Source organism: Pelobates fuscus, chromosome 5 (genome assembly GCF_036172605.1).
Source record: "Pelobates fuscus isolate aPelFus1 chromosome 5, aPelFus1.pri, whole genome shotgun sequence".
NCBI lineage: Eukaryota > Metazoa > Chordata > Amphibia > Anura > Pelobatidae > Pelobates > Pelobates fuscus.
Window position 1 is genome coordinate 192,484,688 of NC_086321.1, and position 16,482 is coordinate 192,501,169.

A 16,482-nucleotide genomic window follows, 5' to 3' on the forward strand; every position below is an offset into this window, starting at 1 on the left:
CAGTCTGTCAAACAGAACCGCCAAGACCAGTAACTGCTATCACAAACCCAAAGAGTCTGATAACCACATTGTAGTCATTCCCTGGCAGTGCTTTTGATGCGCACCTCATTGAGGACATCACTGTATCTGCAGTGTATCACTCTTCCTGTACATTTCTACCCACACCCGATTACTGTATCACAGACACAATACATATATACTCATTGGGATTCCATTAGATAAAATACTAATTATATACATGTATTAAACAAAATGGCTTTTAACTTACATCTTTGAGAAATCAAAATAGTTGTAATACACCTAGAGACATACAGCTCAAAGCAAAGCTAATAAATTATATACAGTGACAGCAGCACTCCTGCAGCATGAGAACATTTGTGTTTTGTTTAAAAAAAAAAAAAGTCTATTGTTTAGTTTTTTTAACAAAACACATACATTCTCTATTGCTGCCAGTAAACATACAAGGATTTGTATACTAAATGAAAGTCTGCATTTGCACGTGTAGACCGCTGGAAAATGATCTTCTCTATCAGTCCACTCCTCTCTTTTAATAGCTTTTCTATTTTGCTTTTTATATAAGCGTTCACTGTCCAATAAAGCCCCCCCCCCCTTCCTTCATGTCAGTTCACCCATGCTCCCTCCCTCTCTCAGTTCCCATTTATTGGGCTCATTTCTAGCTATTCTCTCTGTGTTAGTCCTCTCTATTCACCTCCCATGCTAGTCCTTCACCTTCAGTCTCCTCTGCCGTCACTCCGAATCATTACATCTCTATTACTTCCCACTGCTTCATATTAAAATCTTTCAATCAACATCTACCCTACCCATTCTCTCTGCACTGCCTTCCCAGTACACAGTCCTTCCCCAGTGGTGTTCTCCCTACCTTCCTGCAAGTATTTCTTGCCCAGCTGATTAGTAGTATATAGCATAGTGTGCTTTTAACATTAAACATTTACTCTGACCTCCAAAACACATGACAAACTTATAGACATATGTTATGTCACCTCAAAAACCTCCGTTCAAATGGTGTCAAGAGCACAATAAGTACTTTGTTAAATTTTTTACTTCCGTGCTTTTTGATAATATGGGTCATTCACCACGCTGGCAATATTCTTCCAAATTGCAAAATCCAGAGATAATTCTCAGGTTTCCTCAAATGTGCAAGACTAAGCTCACATACATCAGTTCAGATCAGTGTGATTCCGCATGTAGCATTTAATTTGGTTTTACATCCCTCATACCTAAGAGAGAAAATTGACAAATGCTTCCATTAGGATTTGAAGGGTCTGTGTCTCTTTTAACGTTTCCTGTCTTTATTACTTATTCAGGGCAGCCATCTTGGAGAAGATGCCTGTGGAAGAGAAATCTGAAGGAGGAGATATTCTGGCAGAGGAAAGACGAACACCTGTAGAGAGCTTACCCCAAAGTCAACCCTCCTCAGTGCAGACATTAAGCCAGGTGAGAGTATATGGAAGTTAGAAAGTGAGTGGGATTTATAAGTGAGGTGCTGACCGTATTAACTTGCAGGTCACAGATCTCTTGGGGCTGCTTGAAGAGAGCCCTGTGAATGTAATTACACCAGTTCCTGCTGCTGACCTGAATGTTACCCAGAATCTTCATAATGGTGGCAGCCTCTTGGACCTGTTGGATGATACCCCAGTTCCAGGTATGAAGAGAATTTATATCTGCACAACATATCCAATAATAGGACTCATACATATTACTGCAGGGGTATAAGAAATCAGGAGTCAGAGGTCAGCATCAGTTGTTTTAGCAGAAATGTGTAGAGGGATGGAGCTACACTGAAGTCATTATTTTCTTAATAAAGCAATAACAAACCCTGTAGTACTTTACAATGGGTTCCTAGTTGAGAACCTGTATTAATTACAGGCCTGCCAAGCACTCATCAGTTGTCAGCAACAGCACACAGCAGACTTAGAAATGCCCTTGTGAACAGTCCTAGGCCAGACAAATTACTCTTCTTGACCCTAACTCAGCATCACACTTTTCCACAATTTATATAGAGCAGTAACATATTTCCTGAAAATTGGTTTGTTGGTTTGTATTGCTCTGCAGTTGAAATTGGAAAATAATCAGCTTTGTGTTATTATTCATAGACTTGGCAACAATAAAGCAACACGGTTTTGACACAAGGGTTCATAGTTCCGGAATACCATATGACATACTTGGATACTCACATATTCACTCTGTCTTGCAGCATTACCTCCCTTGGTTGTGTATAATAATCATGGGCTTAATGTAGAGTTCTCTTTTCTACGTCCGCCCACTAATCCTGCACTTCTAGTCATCACTTCCTGCGCCACTAATTCTTCTGACAGTGACATGACTGACTTCCAGATGCAGGCTGCTGTACCCAAGGTCAGTATAATTGGTATATTACCTAATCCCAGACACTGGTGAACCTAAATTCTTTAAGCTTTTTAGTAAATAATCCTTAAAAATGGTGCTACATTGCCACCCCCACCTGTTATTGGTAATACAGCTGTGGGAGCAGTGGCAGGTGATGTGTGTTGCAGCTGCCTGTCACTGATGTCCGCACAATATTCACCATGGAACCTTGGCCTTATCTGGATGTGATGTGATACTACTTTAACATACTTTAGGCGGCCACCTGACTTGTGGCTGGTCCGCAATCAACAAACGCAGTGGATTGAGGAGCGTGTTTTCAATACATGGTGTTGACAATTTAGTGGGACCGTGTTTGACACAACAGGGGTGCACTGGGCATTGGGCTATCTAGTGGGTGATGCAGGTGTGCTTTTGCAAGGGAATGGAAACTAAAAGAAAACTTCTAGAAGAAAACTTATTTCTCTAGTTCTCATTCATTTTGCCAGTTAATGAGATGCCACTTTTGGGCATGCTTGCACCTCTGTGTGTTTTCCGCAAACCTCTTCTGTGCATAGATTTGAGTGACTTGCACAGTTCTCCCAAATAACCCTTAAATATTATATTATATTATTAAAAAAAAGATAAATCAATATGGGACCACCTTTTGTCAATGATCTAGGGTTTACCCAGCAGTGTGTCCTGAGATATTATTGATGAAGAAAAACAATGTTTCACTTAACTCCAAATTGCTGTTATTTGAAATCCGAATGCCAACATTGAGGCTAAAATATCTGAGCTGACTAGCTGAGTTGGAGAATATGTCTCCTCCCTGATGCGCATGATTGGGTTTTATGTGTGTATGGATCTAGATATATCCTTTGTGACGTGAATCTGTTTCCTTTTTTACAGAGTGTTCAGCTCCAGCTTCAGGCTCCCAGTGGTTCCATCGTCAAAGCATCTGGTATAGGAGCTGTCACACAGTGTATCCGGGTCCTAAATCCTCAAAAGGTATGCACTGATTAAATGGCAGGAAGATGATGAATTCACATGCTGAATGACTTTTCTTTCATTCATTTATTCATTTTTTGTTTCTCCTCTCCTCAGGTCCCGCTAAAGATGCGTCTTCGTTTTTCTTTCTCGCACAGCGGAAATTCTGCTCAAGAAATTTGTGAAATTGGCAATTTCCCTGTAGGAACCTGGCAATGATCTAACTGCATACTGGATAAAACTTGGCTGTAACATGAAGAGAAAGAGTTACTCCTATATGACAAGGAAATGAACTCTGTGCAAGAAGGGAGAAAAGCAGGGATTTAAAACATTGTGTGAGCAGTGATATATTATTTTCTGTACAATATCAAATCCACAGACTGGATCACATTGCCAGCAATAGTGCAGGTGAAATGAAAGTCACACTCCCAAGTACGTTATGGGGATTCAACATGGCAACATAAGGGCAGTGTTTTTGAGAAGTCTCATTGCAGATGTGGTCAGACTCTGGTTGTGTTATTTGTTTGTTCAGTGGCTGAAGCAATCTGTAATAAAAATACATCTTTTCATAATGACTTTATGTTTCTTTCAGCCGAGTGAAGTTACTGCAAACACACATAAATCAACATTGTGATTAATATTGTATGCATTCTAAATAAAAATAAAAGTAGCTTGCAATGCTAGCAGAGTTTGAAAAAAAAAAAACAGCCAAATATCTACTTCATGCTCCTTTCCCTGGAATTTAATACAAATCAGTCCCACTATTTCTCCTGCAGGTGGTGCTGTGTTACCTTTCCTCAAGATCCTCTACTCTTGCCTAGAATTCAGCCAGTCCTCCTGTACTAAGGCACTCAAAATTGGGATCATGAGTGTTTTTTATTGATGGAATACATCCCCTGAGTGCTACATAGAGAAATCTGCACAGCCATGGTTAACACTTTTTCTGCCATGCATACATCCGGCAATTCCCCTTAGGCTGTTTGTGTTAATTAGGATTTGTGAGTATAATGAATTCTCTCAGCTAATTAATGCTGTGTGGTGATGATGATGAGAGGGGTGTCTGGATTTGTGTGGAAGGGGGAGCAGTCAGCGGTGATGTACGGGGGGGGTTCATGTGAGTGGCACTGAGCCAGCCTGTACCTGCCCCCTTCAAGATGACAGACTGCAAGAGACAACAGTGTGAGAGACAGCGCAGTGACGGAGGAGGGAGATTGCGCACAGAGTAGCAGATGCATCCGCCATCGAAAAATCAGCATCTTTTTCTACCCTCCCACTAATATCCCACCGTATATATATTTCACCCCCACCAACACCCACCCGCTTCAGCTCCCTGAGGTGTGAGCTGGCAGCTGTGGGCACTGACCATCTGTGTGCGTGTTCATGTATTTGCATCTGTTTGTGTGTGCCCTGTGTGCGCGTACCCGGGCAGAGAGACTGGCAGAGAGAGAGAGTGGGGCTGAGAGATACAGACGAAAAGCATGTCAGCGTGAGAGATATGCACAGACAGAGAGATGGGCATAAAGAGGCAGATAGCGGGAGTTGGCAGAGATACAATGCTGGCGGAGAAGCTGGCACAGACGCGGCCCCTCAGAGCTGGCACCTGGTACTTTTGTATTGTGCCGTACAGAGAATGAATGAAAGTGAGAGAAAAAGCGAGGAAGGGTATGTAACATGAGACATGGCACTAAAAAAAAATGATATATATAGAAGAGATTGGCACAGCAATACCCTCTATCGTTCTTACCCATACCAATTTTTCTTATGATCACTGAATATCTGTCAGTGGTGCATCTGTCGCGTGTGATCGTATATGTGCCTTTGTTATTGAGTGAACGTGCCAGGTGTGCCATACTGCATAACGGCCTGTCACCATGTTTGAGCCAAGAAGGGAGGCGTTCATGTTAAAGAAGAGAACTTCAGAAAATCACCAAGAATGGCCACCAGCGAGACTGCAAAGGGAGGATGCAGAAGGCCTCCAGAGAACGGTGAGACAGATTAACACAAAAATAATACACATGATATCATTGTGAGCCTCTTGAGAGGAAATGCGGTTTGCACTCCATTTTTTTTGTCCATAACCCAGCAGTGGGCAGGTTAGACTGAGTCTACAAACATTTTCATAGAATACACAGACACCATGATAACATTTTATCTTCGTTTTTATAGTTTTTTTTTTTTTTAACCATTTATACATCACTCTGAAAAACTCCTTGAACTCTTTGCATGCGACAATCCATGGTGGGTGAGCAGCTGGTCACTATACAGGTTAAAAGATGCAGGTAAAGAGTGGGTCATATACACCTCTTTAAATCAGTTAGCGGACTGGCTCTGGTTGGATCAGATTTCCTCTGTCAGTGCTGTCCTCTCTAGTTTGGTTATAGCAGTTCTTGTGATTTTTGGTGAGAGACACTTGCAGGTTTTACCTGAATGTTCAACCAGAGTCCTAGGCCCAATCTGTATGTGCCACAATCTGTGTATCCCCACAGAGCTATACCCTTCAAATAGGTGAATGTTAGCAGGAGGTAGAGGGGATATTAGAAAGAGATGAGATATTGGTTAATAGTGAACACGTCATGGAACTGATTTGCAAAGATAAAGTAAGAGAACTGGTGTTTCTGTTGTATGATGAGAGCAGTCATCTGGGATGGTACCCAGAAAGGATATCACACTCTCCAAGAAAAATGATTAGTTGTTTGGCTTTGGCCTTTTTTTAACTTATATTTGACTATGATTAAGTGCCATTTTGTTATTTTGTATAGGCAAGAATATTTGAGGAGTTATCCTATGACCTCTAGGAAGTCAATTTGGTGTCAACATGAATGTATTAGGACCTATCTTATAATAACGGAATATATTTTCTATATCTGTAAGTTCAAAACTTGAAAGCTAGACAAAACCACCTCTGTGGTCTGTTGGTTCCTCTACATGTTCTAAGAATTTACCTTTGCATTTGAATTGTTCTTGAAGAATACTACCAAATCACACTGCTAACAGAATAAATAGCCACAATTGTTTTGTCCCAAAATATATATATATATAGAGAGCTGGCCAGTATATTGTAAGTGGAGAATTGTAGTGAACTCTGTAGACCTGATGTGGGTAACAAGCAAATGTGATAGTTTTACCTGCAATGCATGATTAGTATCCTGTTTTGGTTTGTGTTTTTTGCAACGCGATAACTATAGTTTTAGAAATAGAGCATAACTGAAAATAAGCTGAACCTTGTCATTTCAAAGCTCTTCAGAGTTGGCCATGTAAAGTGTAGAGTGTAATTGTCTTTGTGTGTGTGTGTGTATATGCATGTATGTATGTATATATATATTCAAGGGATGGTACCAATATCATTGACATACACCCAAAGTAGCCAGGTGCAGTGATGCATCAGTAGGTAATAGTAAATAAGTTATGAGGTGCAGAGAATAGAAGACTGATAGAAGAAAGGATATGGAATGGAATAACAACTTCAGAAGGATATGAAGAGGTAGGAAACAAAAAAAGGAAGAATTTCCAAAGCACAGACGATGGCATACTCGGTAGTCAGGTCAGAGAAAGTAAATGGACAGAAAATTGAGGTGAATTGGAAACGTTAAATTAGACAGGTTATGAAGGTGTAGAGAATCCTTAAAGAGCATTGCTAGATTGTTCCACAACTTGAGGCCCACACTAAACACATTTGGTGATGGTAAACACATGTACAGATTACTTGCTGCTCTGCATTATGTACTGCAAAGTGACCCAGCTTTTTCCATTTGACTTTTTTTACACAATACAAATAATTGTCCTTTTTTAACACATCATTTCCTTCGATCCTTTTTTTTTTTTTTTTTTGGTGTCAACATTTTCTCGAGTTTTCTTTGTCACGAACTTTGGATTCAAAAGTCTTTTTTTTTCTTTTAAATGTTATTGTTAGTTGGCTTAACCCTTCCAGCCCCCACCCCAAATACCCCAATCTTAAAACTTTGGGAATGAGGTATGGGGAGAGCTATACAAGAGGCAAGGGAGTGAAAAATGCCCCTATCCCTCAACCCTCCCCAAACAAAAGATAAAGCCCTTCCCTCATCCCCTCCACAAATAGTTAAAGCATCACAGAGAGAGTTTTTGGGGTGTAATCTTCACCCCCTAAGTTTTACAGTCATTGGTGGAGGGGTGCAATATCTCCCCTTTGAAATAAAATCCCCATAATCTTTTGTACACACACGTATACACGCATGTGTAAGAGGAAAGCAGGTGCTGCCTCTGAGTTTTGCTCCTTATGTCTTGGAACTTTTGGTTATTTTCAGTTTATTCCTCCCTCTGTTACCCAGTTTATAATTTTTTTTTTGTTCCTCTTCCCTACATCAGGATATGAGGGTGCAGGACGCAAGAACAGAGAGAGGTCACTCTCGTTTTGGCACCAGTTTCAGGAAATGCAGAAAAACTTTGGGTTCTCAGTATTTCTCTGTAGAGGTTTTAGGTTTTGTTTGTTTGTTTTTTCTTTTTGGCCTGTGTTAAGTTGTATTTCTTTTACCACTGGAGGGACATAGCAGAAAGACAGAAGAGAGACAGAGAGAGGCAGTCAAGTCAACAGGTACAATGGCACTCCAGTAGAAGATGATCGAGGAAGCATTCTTAATTGAAGGAATGCGTCATCTGTAACAGACAGATACATCTAGACAGAGAATAACACAAAGGCAACAGAAAAACAACAGAAAGGAAATTAATTAAAAGTGAAGGAAAATAACATAGAAAGAGTAAAGGAAAACTTAAACAAGCAAAGGGCCAGTAAAGAAGAAGACAGTTTGAAAAGCATTTCTATAATGTGAGACTGCCCATGGGCATCTCTATAAAGCCATGAGCACAGAGGTAGCAGCACTCTTTGGCCTGAGTTGAGGTATTGCAGAGGATGCTCCATCACCACACATGTTGTGTACACGGTGCTGCTGTGACCTTAGATGTTGGCTGCGAGCTGCAGAGCCCTGAAGCAAGACTTGGCAGGACAGGCAGTGGTAGGTACAGACCCTCATCCTTAGTGGAGGTGGGTGAGGTGGTGGCCCAGTGTAGCAGACTGCACGTTGGTGAGCTTCAGCCTCTGCTTCTTCCTCATATGATGCCTTGCAACGCTGGCACTGATACCTCATTGCTACATCCACCATTGGGATGTCATCATCATCTAAGTCATCATCTTTCTCCACTGTTTCCTCCTCTACCATTAGCATTTCCTCCTGCCCAACATTGCACTCATTTGTTGCTTTGGTCTGTGGACACTCTAGTTTTCTGGGTGGTGCGGTCTCAGCTGTTGGTTTTAGAGGGGTAGGGAGTAGCCCTAGCAGTGTGTGTGGTATGACCGGGTTAATGGGGAACAAGCGCTTCTTTAAACCATAGAGTTGCTGGAAATATGGGCCCTGTATTTGGGGTGTGAATAGCGGGGTGGCAGCTGGGGCTAGTGGGAAAGGCATAAAAGGGGCCCCCATTAGAGGGGCAGTTTTGAGAGCGGAGGTACCAGAGGCCTCAGGGGTCAGCGTGGCCTGTGAAGAGTCCACAGAGGCATCATTAGAGGAGTGGGAAGCAGAGGGGGCAGGTGGAGCTGTACGGGGAAGGAGAGCTGGAGATACAGAAGAAGCCATTCCGAGGAGGCTAGGAGGAGGGCCTGGAATAAGAGAAGACAGGACAAGAAAAGGGGTTAGAACAGTTTTGGAGTGTTAAAGTGAAAAGAAAATATAGGTTTAAAGATATTATGTAACTGAGAGCAAGCAAAAGTCATAAATGTATTAACATACTTTGAATTAAAGATATGGGTCAGTAAGCAGATATAGTTAGACTAAAGTGTTTTTTTTCATGTGAAGGCAGTAGATTTTAAACAGAAGAAAAACCAATACCTGCAACTCTGAAGAACATTCAGACTACCTAATGCCTCACAACAAAATCCTCCAGAACACCTCACCTTGCCCCAGCTCTCAGTTATGTGATAACCAATTAATTTCCTTGTTATCGACAGCCTAATTCCACTATCCCATTATCATAATTTCCACTAAGTTTCCACTTAATCTTTCTTATTTTCCACTAACGTCTTTTGTACCTGATCTCACACATTTTTTCTTGTACACTATTTTAGCCCAAATCTTTCCTATTCCCACGCTGCCAGTCTGTTTTCTTATGCTATGTTACAAAGTCAGTCAATTTACCATTCATTTTGCATTTCCATTCTCTTCCTTTACACGGTAATTTTGCACTTGTTTCTAGTTCTATCTTTATGACGTGGAATGCATTGAAGGTGCTTAAAGTTTGAAATGTTATACAGTGTCACAGTAGGACTCTCATTATCTTTATGTTTGCTGTAGTAATGCTAATTGTAGATTTAGTTACACAGTTACATAGATATTTTTACACACACAAACACACATTCATTCTCTCTCTCTCTCTCTATATATATATATATACATACACACATACACACACACTCACACACATTTTATGTAAAATACTCCCGCTCTTCTCATTTTCCTAGGTTACGTTTAACACCAATCTTTTATCTTTGTTTCAATGTCAAACTGACTCTTTCCCCTATAGTCTCTCTTGAACATATGCCATCAACATTGCCCTCACATATGCTTCACCTTTACACAGGAATTGGTTCTTCTTCCAGTTCTCCTTCCCTATATTTACACAACAATTATTTTTCCTCTTTTGTGTATGGTATCAATAGCCTTTACTTATCCCACACTACTACTACTATTATCTCTTACTGCTACAACTTCAGATCCTCCTTCTTTCAAAAAAGGTGCTATTCTGGGACAAGAGGCTAAATAAAGAGTAACCACCATGGTAACCAATGTGCTTTGCTAAATATCCCCATCTGTGATTTCTTTTTCACATATGATAACCAATCATTTTTCTTGAGGGTCATCCAGCCAGTTACCACCAATTATCTTTAACTGTATCCCAAGTCCTTTATATTATACCCAGCTTTTACACTTGTCCAGGTTATCTGAAGAATGTTTTATATTAAATATCCCACCCCTTACTATCAGTTCAATTTGCCTGGTCATTTTGCTCTGCATTTTTCTCAGCCTTTAACTTTTTACCAAAAAGTCATGTCCACCACTCATTGTCCATCCAGTATCCTGGGTACTATAGCTCTTCCCATTTTGTTCAATAGCTATTCCCATGTAAACTGTTTTTAGCGTGAGGAGTTCAAATTGTCTGTCAATCTTGCCAGATATTAGTTTTATGTTAACCTTATTTATATCGTATGATATTCTCTTTGCATAATATGTTTCAAGTGCACTGTTTTCTTCTACTATTACTTTCACTTTTCCCATGTGCAAAACCCAACAAAGTGCTTCCCTGTTGCCGAAAGTGTTCTACCAATCCTTATATAAAATAGTTTATCATGTTTACTCCCAGCTATGACAATCTCAAACATATCTTTTATAATTATGTTAGCCATACTCCTACGTGACATTTACATCCAACCTACTGCCCTGTCCTCCAAGATACCTCTAACATGCTAAATGTTTCCTGTGCATCTCTCAGACATCATTTGGTCACACACACCTCTTTTCCAGGTCTTTCCAATATTAACTATTTTTAACCCGTCCTATTTTACTAGTACTTCTTCCAAATCCTCTTCCATCCATTCCACACATGTATCAAATTTCTTGATGCCTTGGATTTGGACTTTTTCATGTAATAAGACACCATTATTTTCCCATTGTTCATTCATTGTCCAACTGCATTAATTCCTGTAACTGTATTTCTTCTATATCCCTCCATATTTACATATCACACCTATGCTTCTTCCCTTTTACCATAATTTCTTTTTATTCCAATGCCCCTGTTCTTGTAATGAAATGAAGATGGAATTATTTGACCTGCCCCTGTACTATTTACTTTGCATTTTACTGTCATAGTTACATCTCTAGTTACATGCCATTCTCAAATATTTATTTTTTGTTTCTATATTTCCACAGGGCCTCACTATTCCTTTCACCCATTGGTTCTTGCAGTTTCCTTATATGTAACAACCCAGCCCATCCATTTCTCTTTGTTATTTCCAGCCCATTCGACTTATTTCCCAGCTCTCTTTTTTCTGTTACTCCACTGTTCTCATTAATGTATCAATTTTACTCCCTACTGCTCCCATTTCACTACCAGTTTGATAATTTTCTGCAATTACAAAACCTCACATCCCTTATTTTCACATGGATTCTGGCATCCAGGTGGCATTTTAATTCTGAATATTAATAAATGGTCCATAGTTCTCATTTGATATTGTCAATATGGCCAACCTCTTTCTCCCCAGCTCACTTTCTCCCCAGCTATCTCTCTCTTTCTCTTCTCATCTTGACACTCCCCAGCTAACTCTGATCGTATTGGTGTTACTCCACTAGTATGCTTTCCTGAGTTTTGCAAAACATGTTACTTGATAAGGGCACATTATCTGATAATAATAAAAATATACCTCTTTAAAGTGTTATCTGCACCTGTCCCTCTTTCATCTACAGTAATGACATTTTATTCTGTCTTTGCTCAAAATTATATTTACTTTACTATGTTTGCAATGTGTTTTTTCTTTTGTTAAAACCTCCTACTCTAATCCTTTCTTTTAAATGCATATTGCACTCTAGAGTACTTTTCTATTAAATATGATATATTCTTGTCCATGTGTGTCAAGTGCAAAGTGTGTATCATTCATGTTACCTTCCATCTCTACCCATTACACCCAACCTCTCTCTCCCCTCCAATTTTTTCTTATAAGAATTGACTAATTTTGTTCCGTGGTAGAACTCCTTCCCTCTTTTCACCCATTGTGTACCTGCATTGAAAGTTGCCAGTCCACCAATAGGTGTAGGAATGCCCTGTCCTGGCATCAATAATGGGGTGAGCCTCTGAATTTGAGGTGTTACTGTGTTTGGAGCTGGGAAACTTGGTAGCTGTGATGCCTGTTTGTTTTCTGATCCAGAAGCTGCTCCCCCAGTTGGCTGAGTATCCCGATATCGACTTTCTTCTTTAAGCTGCTGTTGGATGGACATTCTGAGTCTTGCAATATGTTGCCGAGAAAAAATATGGGCACGGCACGGGGTAGTTGGTCCATACTTTACATTGCAATGAGTGCATTCTGTAGGCTGAGGACCTTCACCAGTAGAGGATGTTCCCCCAAGACCCTGGAGCCTGGCTTTCTTCTCCTTGGCCCTTGCATTTTGAAACCAAACCTGAACCACCCTCTTTTGCAGGCCAATCTCCCCACCAAGGCAGTCACACTCTTGCATACTTGGTGTGCGATACTCAGAGTAACATGCTTTCAGGATCCTTAACTGCAGACTACTCATTTGAGTGCGGTATCTTCTAGCTCCAGAGGATCCCAACATTCCTTCAGAATTTATTCCACTCTTACCAGGGCTTGTGGGACCAAGGTCTGAACCAGAATCATCACTGATATCTCCACCAAGTGGGCTATGCATTTGAGCTTCTACCGTTTTAGAGCTTCCTCTGTCCTCTGGTATTTTTGGGTTGTTTCCACTTTGATTTTCACAAATTTGGGCATCGGAGGGCTGGTGATAGATTTGGGGGTCTGCTGTGTTTTTAGAGGGTGTTGGAAGAGCTGATATTTTCTCATGTTCAGGAATCTTTTCTACTGAGGAGACAAGAAGACCAGAAGAGGTATTTGGTTTAACTTCTGGGGCAGTGGACAATAGAATAGGTGGTGCTGGAGCTTTAGCTGTGAAAGATGCCAATAGCAAACTTGAAGAAGCTTGATTGGTATTGACAATGCTGGAAAGAACCTGTGCAGGATTAACCAGGCTTGGAAATGCCTGTGTTGGGTTTACAAAGCTAGATAAGGCCTGTGGGGTACTGACAAGGTTAGTTAAAGCTTGGGTTGTGGTGGCAAGGCCTGGAATAGCTTGGGGTTGAGTTACCAGACTTGGCAACACTTGATTGGCATTCAGTAAGCCTGTGAGAGCTTGAGTTGTATTGACAAGAGATTTATTAGTGATTGTATTTGGAGCCTGGCCAGAAGAAGATGGAGTTTTTGAAAGTAATGAAGATGTACTATGTGCTGTCTTAGTTGGTAATGGAGGTGCAACTTGATTTGTACCAACACTGTAGTAGTAACTAGTGGGAACATCCCTTTTGGACCCTTCTGGGACTGCATCATCCTGTTGTCGGGTAGCAGAAGCAGGAGCTACTCCTCTGTATTGTCCCTTGCGCTCACGAGCCCTAGTGTTTTGAAACCATACTTGAACAACTCTCTTCTTCAGGCCTACTTCAAGAGAGATACGTTCTAGAGTGCTGCGTGTGGGATTGGAATCCTGAAGGTACCAACGGTGCAAAATATCAAGTTGTTCAGGCAATATAGTTGTCCTCAGGCGTTTATCCCTGGGGGGTTCATCACCACCTTCACTACCTGTAGGTGAGAGGCTTTCTTCCTCATGCTTTCTTTTCCTTTGGCAGCTCACATCGCCATGTCCCAAGGGGATAAACAGTGATAAATCCATCAAAGGAGGCATAGGTTGACCACTGTTTGAAGCCGACTTGTTTGGACTCTGGTCCAGTGGTTTGTCAGGAACAAATGTTTCATTCTGCTCTATAGGCTGCTCATTTTGCTCTGATGTTTGCTGTATTGTATCGTCATTTCCTGTGGGTGATTCTGTTTCTGTGGTTTCCTTAGTTTCTGGTGCTGTTGTGTCTGGCGGCTCAATCTCATCCTCCTCAAGTACCTCATCTTGTTCTTCATCTTGAGTGTTTCCTGAAATTAACTCGGAGGTTGTTATCTGATCTGGCTGTGACCCTTCTGCTTTGGGGATTTTGTTTGTCTCCTCTTCCTTCATTTCCTCTTCTGTCAATTCATCATTCTGTTCATTGTAACAACCTTTAAGATGACGGATGAGTTGAAATATGCAGGGCAAGATGACTCCACATTTCCGGCAAGGGGGCACTTTACTGTTGGAGGCAGGGCGTTCCCCTGATGGGTTTGAGTGTAGAGGAGATGTAGGAGTGGTTCCTGTTTCTGCAGCTTGCTTTCGTGCTTTCTGGCGAGCATTTTGAAACCAGACCACTATTACCCGTCCAGGTAGACCTAACAGTCCTGAAAGATGTTCCACCTCACTATCTCGTGGGTAAGCGCTTGCTTCAAAAAAACTGTTAAGGGCTTGGGTCTGGAAATCAGAAAACTTTGTCCGTGAGAAACGTCGATTTCCCAGCCGATCACCTCTTGATGTCTCCTCGCCTTCATCTTCTTGTCCCTCTAGAAATACTTTCTCTCTTTGTTTATACCACTGTTGGACAGCTGCTGGAGAGAGTCCACTCTTATCAGCTGCCCAAAGAATCTGCTCTTCTATTGAATGATTCGGCAGATCAAGGAGACTATGTAGGAAGCTTAGCTGTTCCACAGTGAATCCCATTTCACAGGTAGCATCTTGTTCTTCAGCTTCTTGAGAGCCTTTTGATGTGATGGAGAAGTCCAGTGGGGCAAGAGAAGACTCTCCTGTTTCTGTGCTCAAACCAGTTGGGTAGTGGCTGTCATAGTTTCGGCGATAGTGAGCAGCATATCGGCTCAATGCCTCAAAGGGTAGAAGACGTTGGTGCATGTGCTCTTCGTGTGTTTTAAGAATTAACCTATTGGAAAAATGTTTGCCGCAGGTACCACATTGAAGTTTGTCTGCGGATGTAGGTGCAGGAGGAACATCAGGTGGTGGTGCAGGAGGCCTTGGCTGAATCTGAGGTTGGCAAGTGGATGGTTGTCTACCCTCATTGTACTGTGTGACCAGCTCAAAACCAAAATTTTCTAGAAGAGCTCTTGCTGCAGACCCAGTAAGGTCTCCAGCTTTGGTTGCAGCCTCTGTTCTTGACTCTGGATTCTGTGAGGCATCAGTCTCAGCCGTGGCTGCATCTTGTTCATCTGGAACTCGTTCTTCCTTATCATTTGCTGGCTTAGGTGTGACACTGGGTTGACCTCCCTCATCTTTAGTTGGTTGTGGCAGCTGGGCACCACTAAAAGACAAAAGAGGAGCATTTCCTCCGTCTCCACTAACTTTTAGTTCTTGCAGGTAGAATGGAAGCAGAAGCTGCTGCTGTTGACGTTGTAGCTTCAGAAGGGCCTCTGGAATTAATGGAAATGAAGGAAGGAGTGAGGGAGCAAAGAGTGGTGGAGGTTGAACAAGGGGGGGTGGATGAGGCAAATCTATTGCAAGCTGTACAGTGGAAGAAGCAACATTAGCAGGCAGAATAGGAACCCCCAAACAGGAACTTATTTGTGGAATTCTTTTTTTTGAAGCTTCAACATTCTGTAGCTCCCCTGCTGTCTCTGCCCTTGGGTCACTAGTATTCTCACTCCTGCAAAAACCTTCTCTTTGAGGTTTTTCTTGAGGAACCCTACTTATATCTTGTTTTGTCCCCCTGGAGCGAGTTTGATGGAGAACAGAACGCATGTGAATTTCTAGGGTAGAGCTTTGGTTATATGACACATGGCACACAGTACACTTATACGGCTTGTCTTGCCCTGTTTGTATCCCATGTCCTGAGGTCCCTGCTCCTGGCTCTTGGCGGGCTGAAAGAGAGGGATCTAAGGAAGCTTTACGTACTTTGTGCAGGTGAGATACAGAATTATAATGTACTAGAAGAATATTTTTTTGGGTGAAAGATTCTTTGCACACTACACATTTGTGAGGTCTTGAGGGGTCCATGAATTTGTCCATTGCAAAGTTGGTGGTTTTACGGTATGTGGCTTGTTGGGAGTGAACAGGTGTATTTTCTTGAGAACACTTCCTATCTTCTGCCTCCCCTCCCTCAGTCTCACGGTGCCGAGCTTCACATGCTTGCTGGATGTCTGATGGGTTAAGCTCAGGATGATCTTTTTCCAAGTGTGTCCTTAGATCTTCAGGAGTCTGTCTACAGAAGGGACATGAAGTTTCGTCTGGTGTTTTCTCCGGTTCAAGAACAGGTTCAGATATATCTGCTGGATTTGAGGAATCATCACATGGGGATTGAGGAGGGGAAACCTCGTTGACTAAATTGGTGGCTTCACCTGGGTAGAAACATAAGCAATAAAATCAAACTATTTCAATATAATATCTTTAATAGGATGTGATGATACTCAGAGAAATATACATATGGCACAGTAAAAATAATACAATAAAAGGTGATATGGAGCATTAAGTAGATGTACTGTGG

At 41.5% G+C, this 16,482-nt stretch overlaps 2 protein-coding genes across 8 annotated transcripts in view; one reads left to right on the forward strand and one right to left on the reverse strand.

Moving 5' to 3' along the window:
• Positions 1-3,908, forward strand: part of AP1G2 (adaptor related protein complex 1 subunit gamma 2) — a 57,016-nt gene extending 53,108 nt beyond the window's left edge. For all 4 annotated transcript variants that reach the window (XM_063454871.1, XM_063454873.1, XM_063454872.1 and 1 more), the window contains 5 exons: positions 1,326-1,455; positions 1,525-1,663; positions 2,216-2,376; positions 3,256-3,354; positions 3,451-3,908. In XM_063454871.1, the coding sequence (XP_063310941.1) occupies positions 1,326-1,455; positions 1,525-1,663; positions 2,216-2,376; positions 3,256-3,354; positions 3,451-3,552 (631 nt within the window). In that variant the 3' untranslated portion in view covers positions 3,553-3,908. The remainder of the gene's footprint in view (positions 1-1,325; positions 1,456-1,524; positions 1,664-2,215; positions 2,377-3,255; positions 3,355-3,450) is intronic.
• A 1,566-nt stretch (positions 3,909-5,474) lies between these two features.
• The window catches only part of ZFHX2 (zinc finger homeobox 2), a 70,735-nt gene continuing 59,727 nt past the window's right edge, over positions 5,475-16,482 (reverse strand). For all 4 annotated transcript variants that reach the window (XM_063454884.1, XM_063454882.1, XM_063454881.1 and 1 more), the window contains 2 exons: positions 12,128-16,336; positions 5,475-8,959 (listed from right to left, as the gene is read on the reverse strand). In XM_063454884.1, coding sequence (XP_063310954.1) covers positions 8,154-8,959; positions 12,128-16,336 — 5,015 coding nt within the window. In that variant the 3' untranslated portion in view covers positions 5,475-8,153. The remainder of the gene's footprint in view (positions 8,960-12,127; positions 16,337-16,482) is intronic.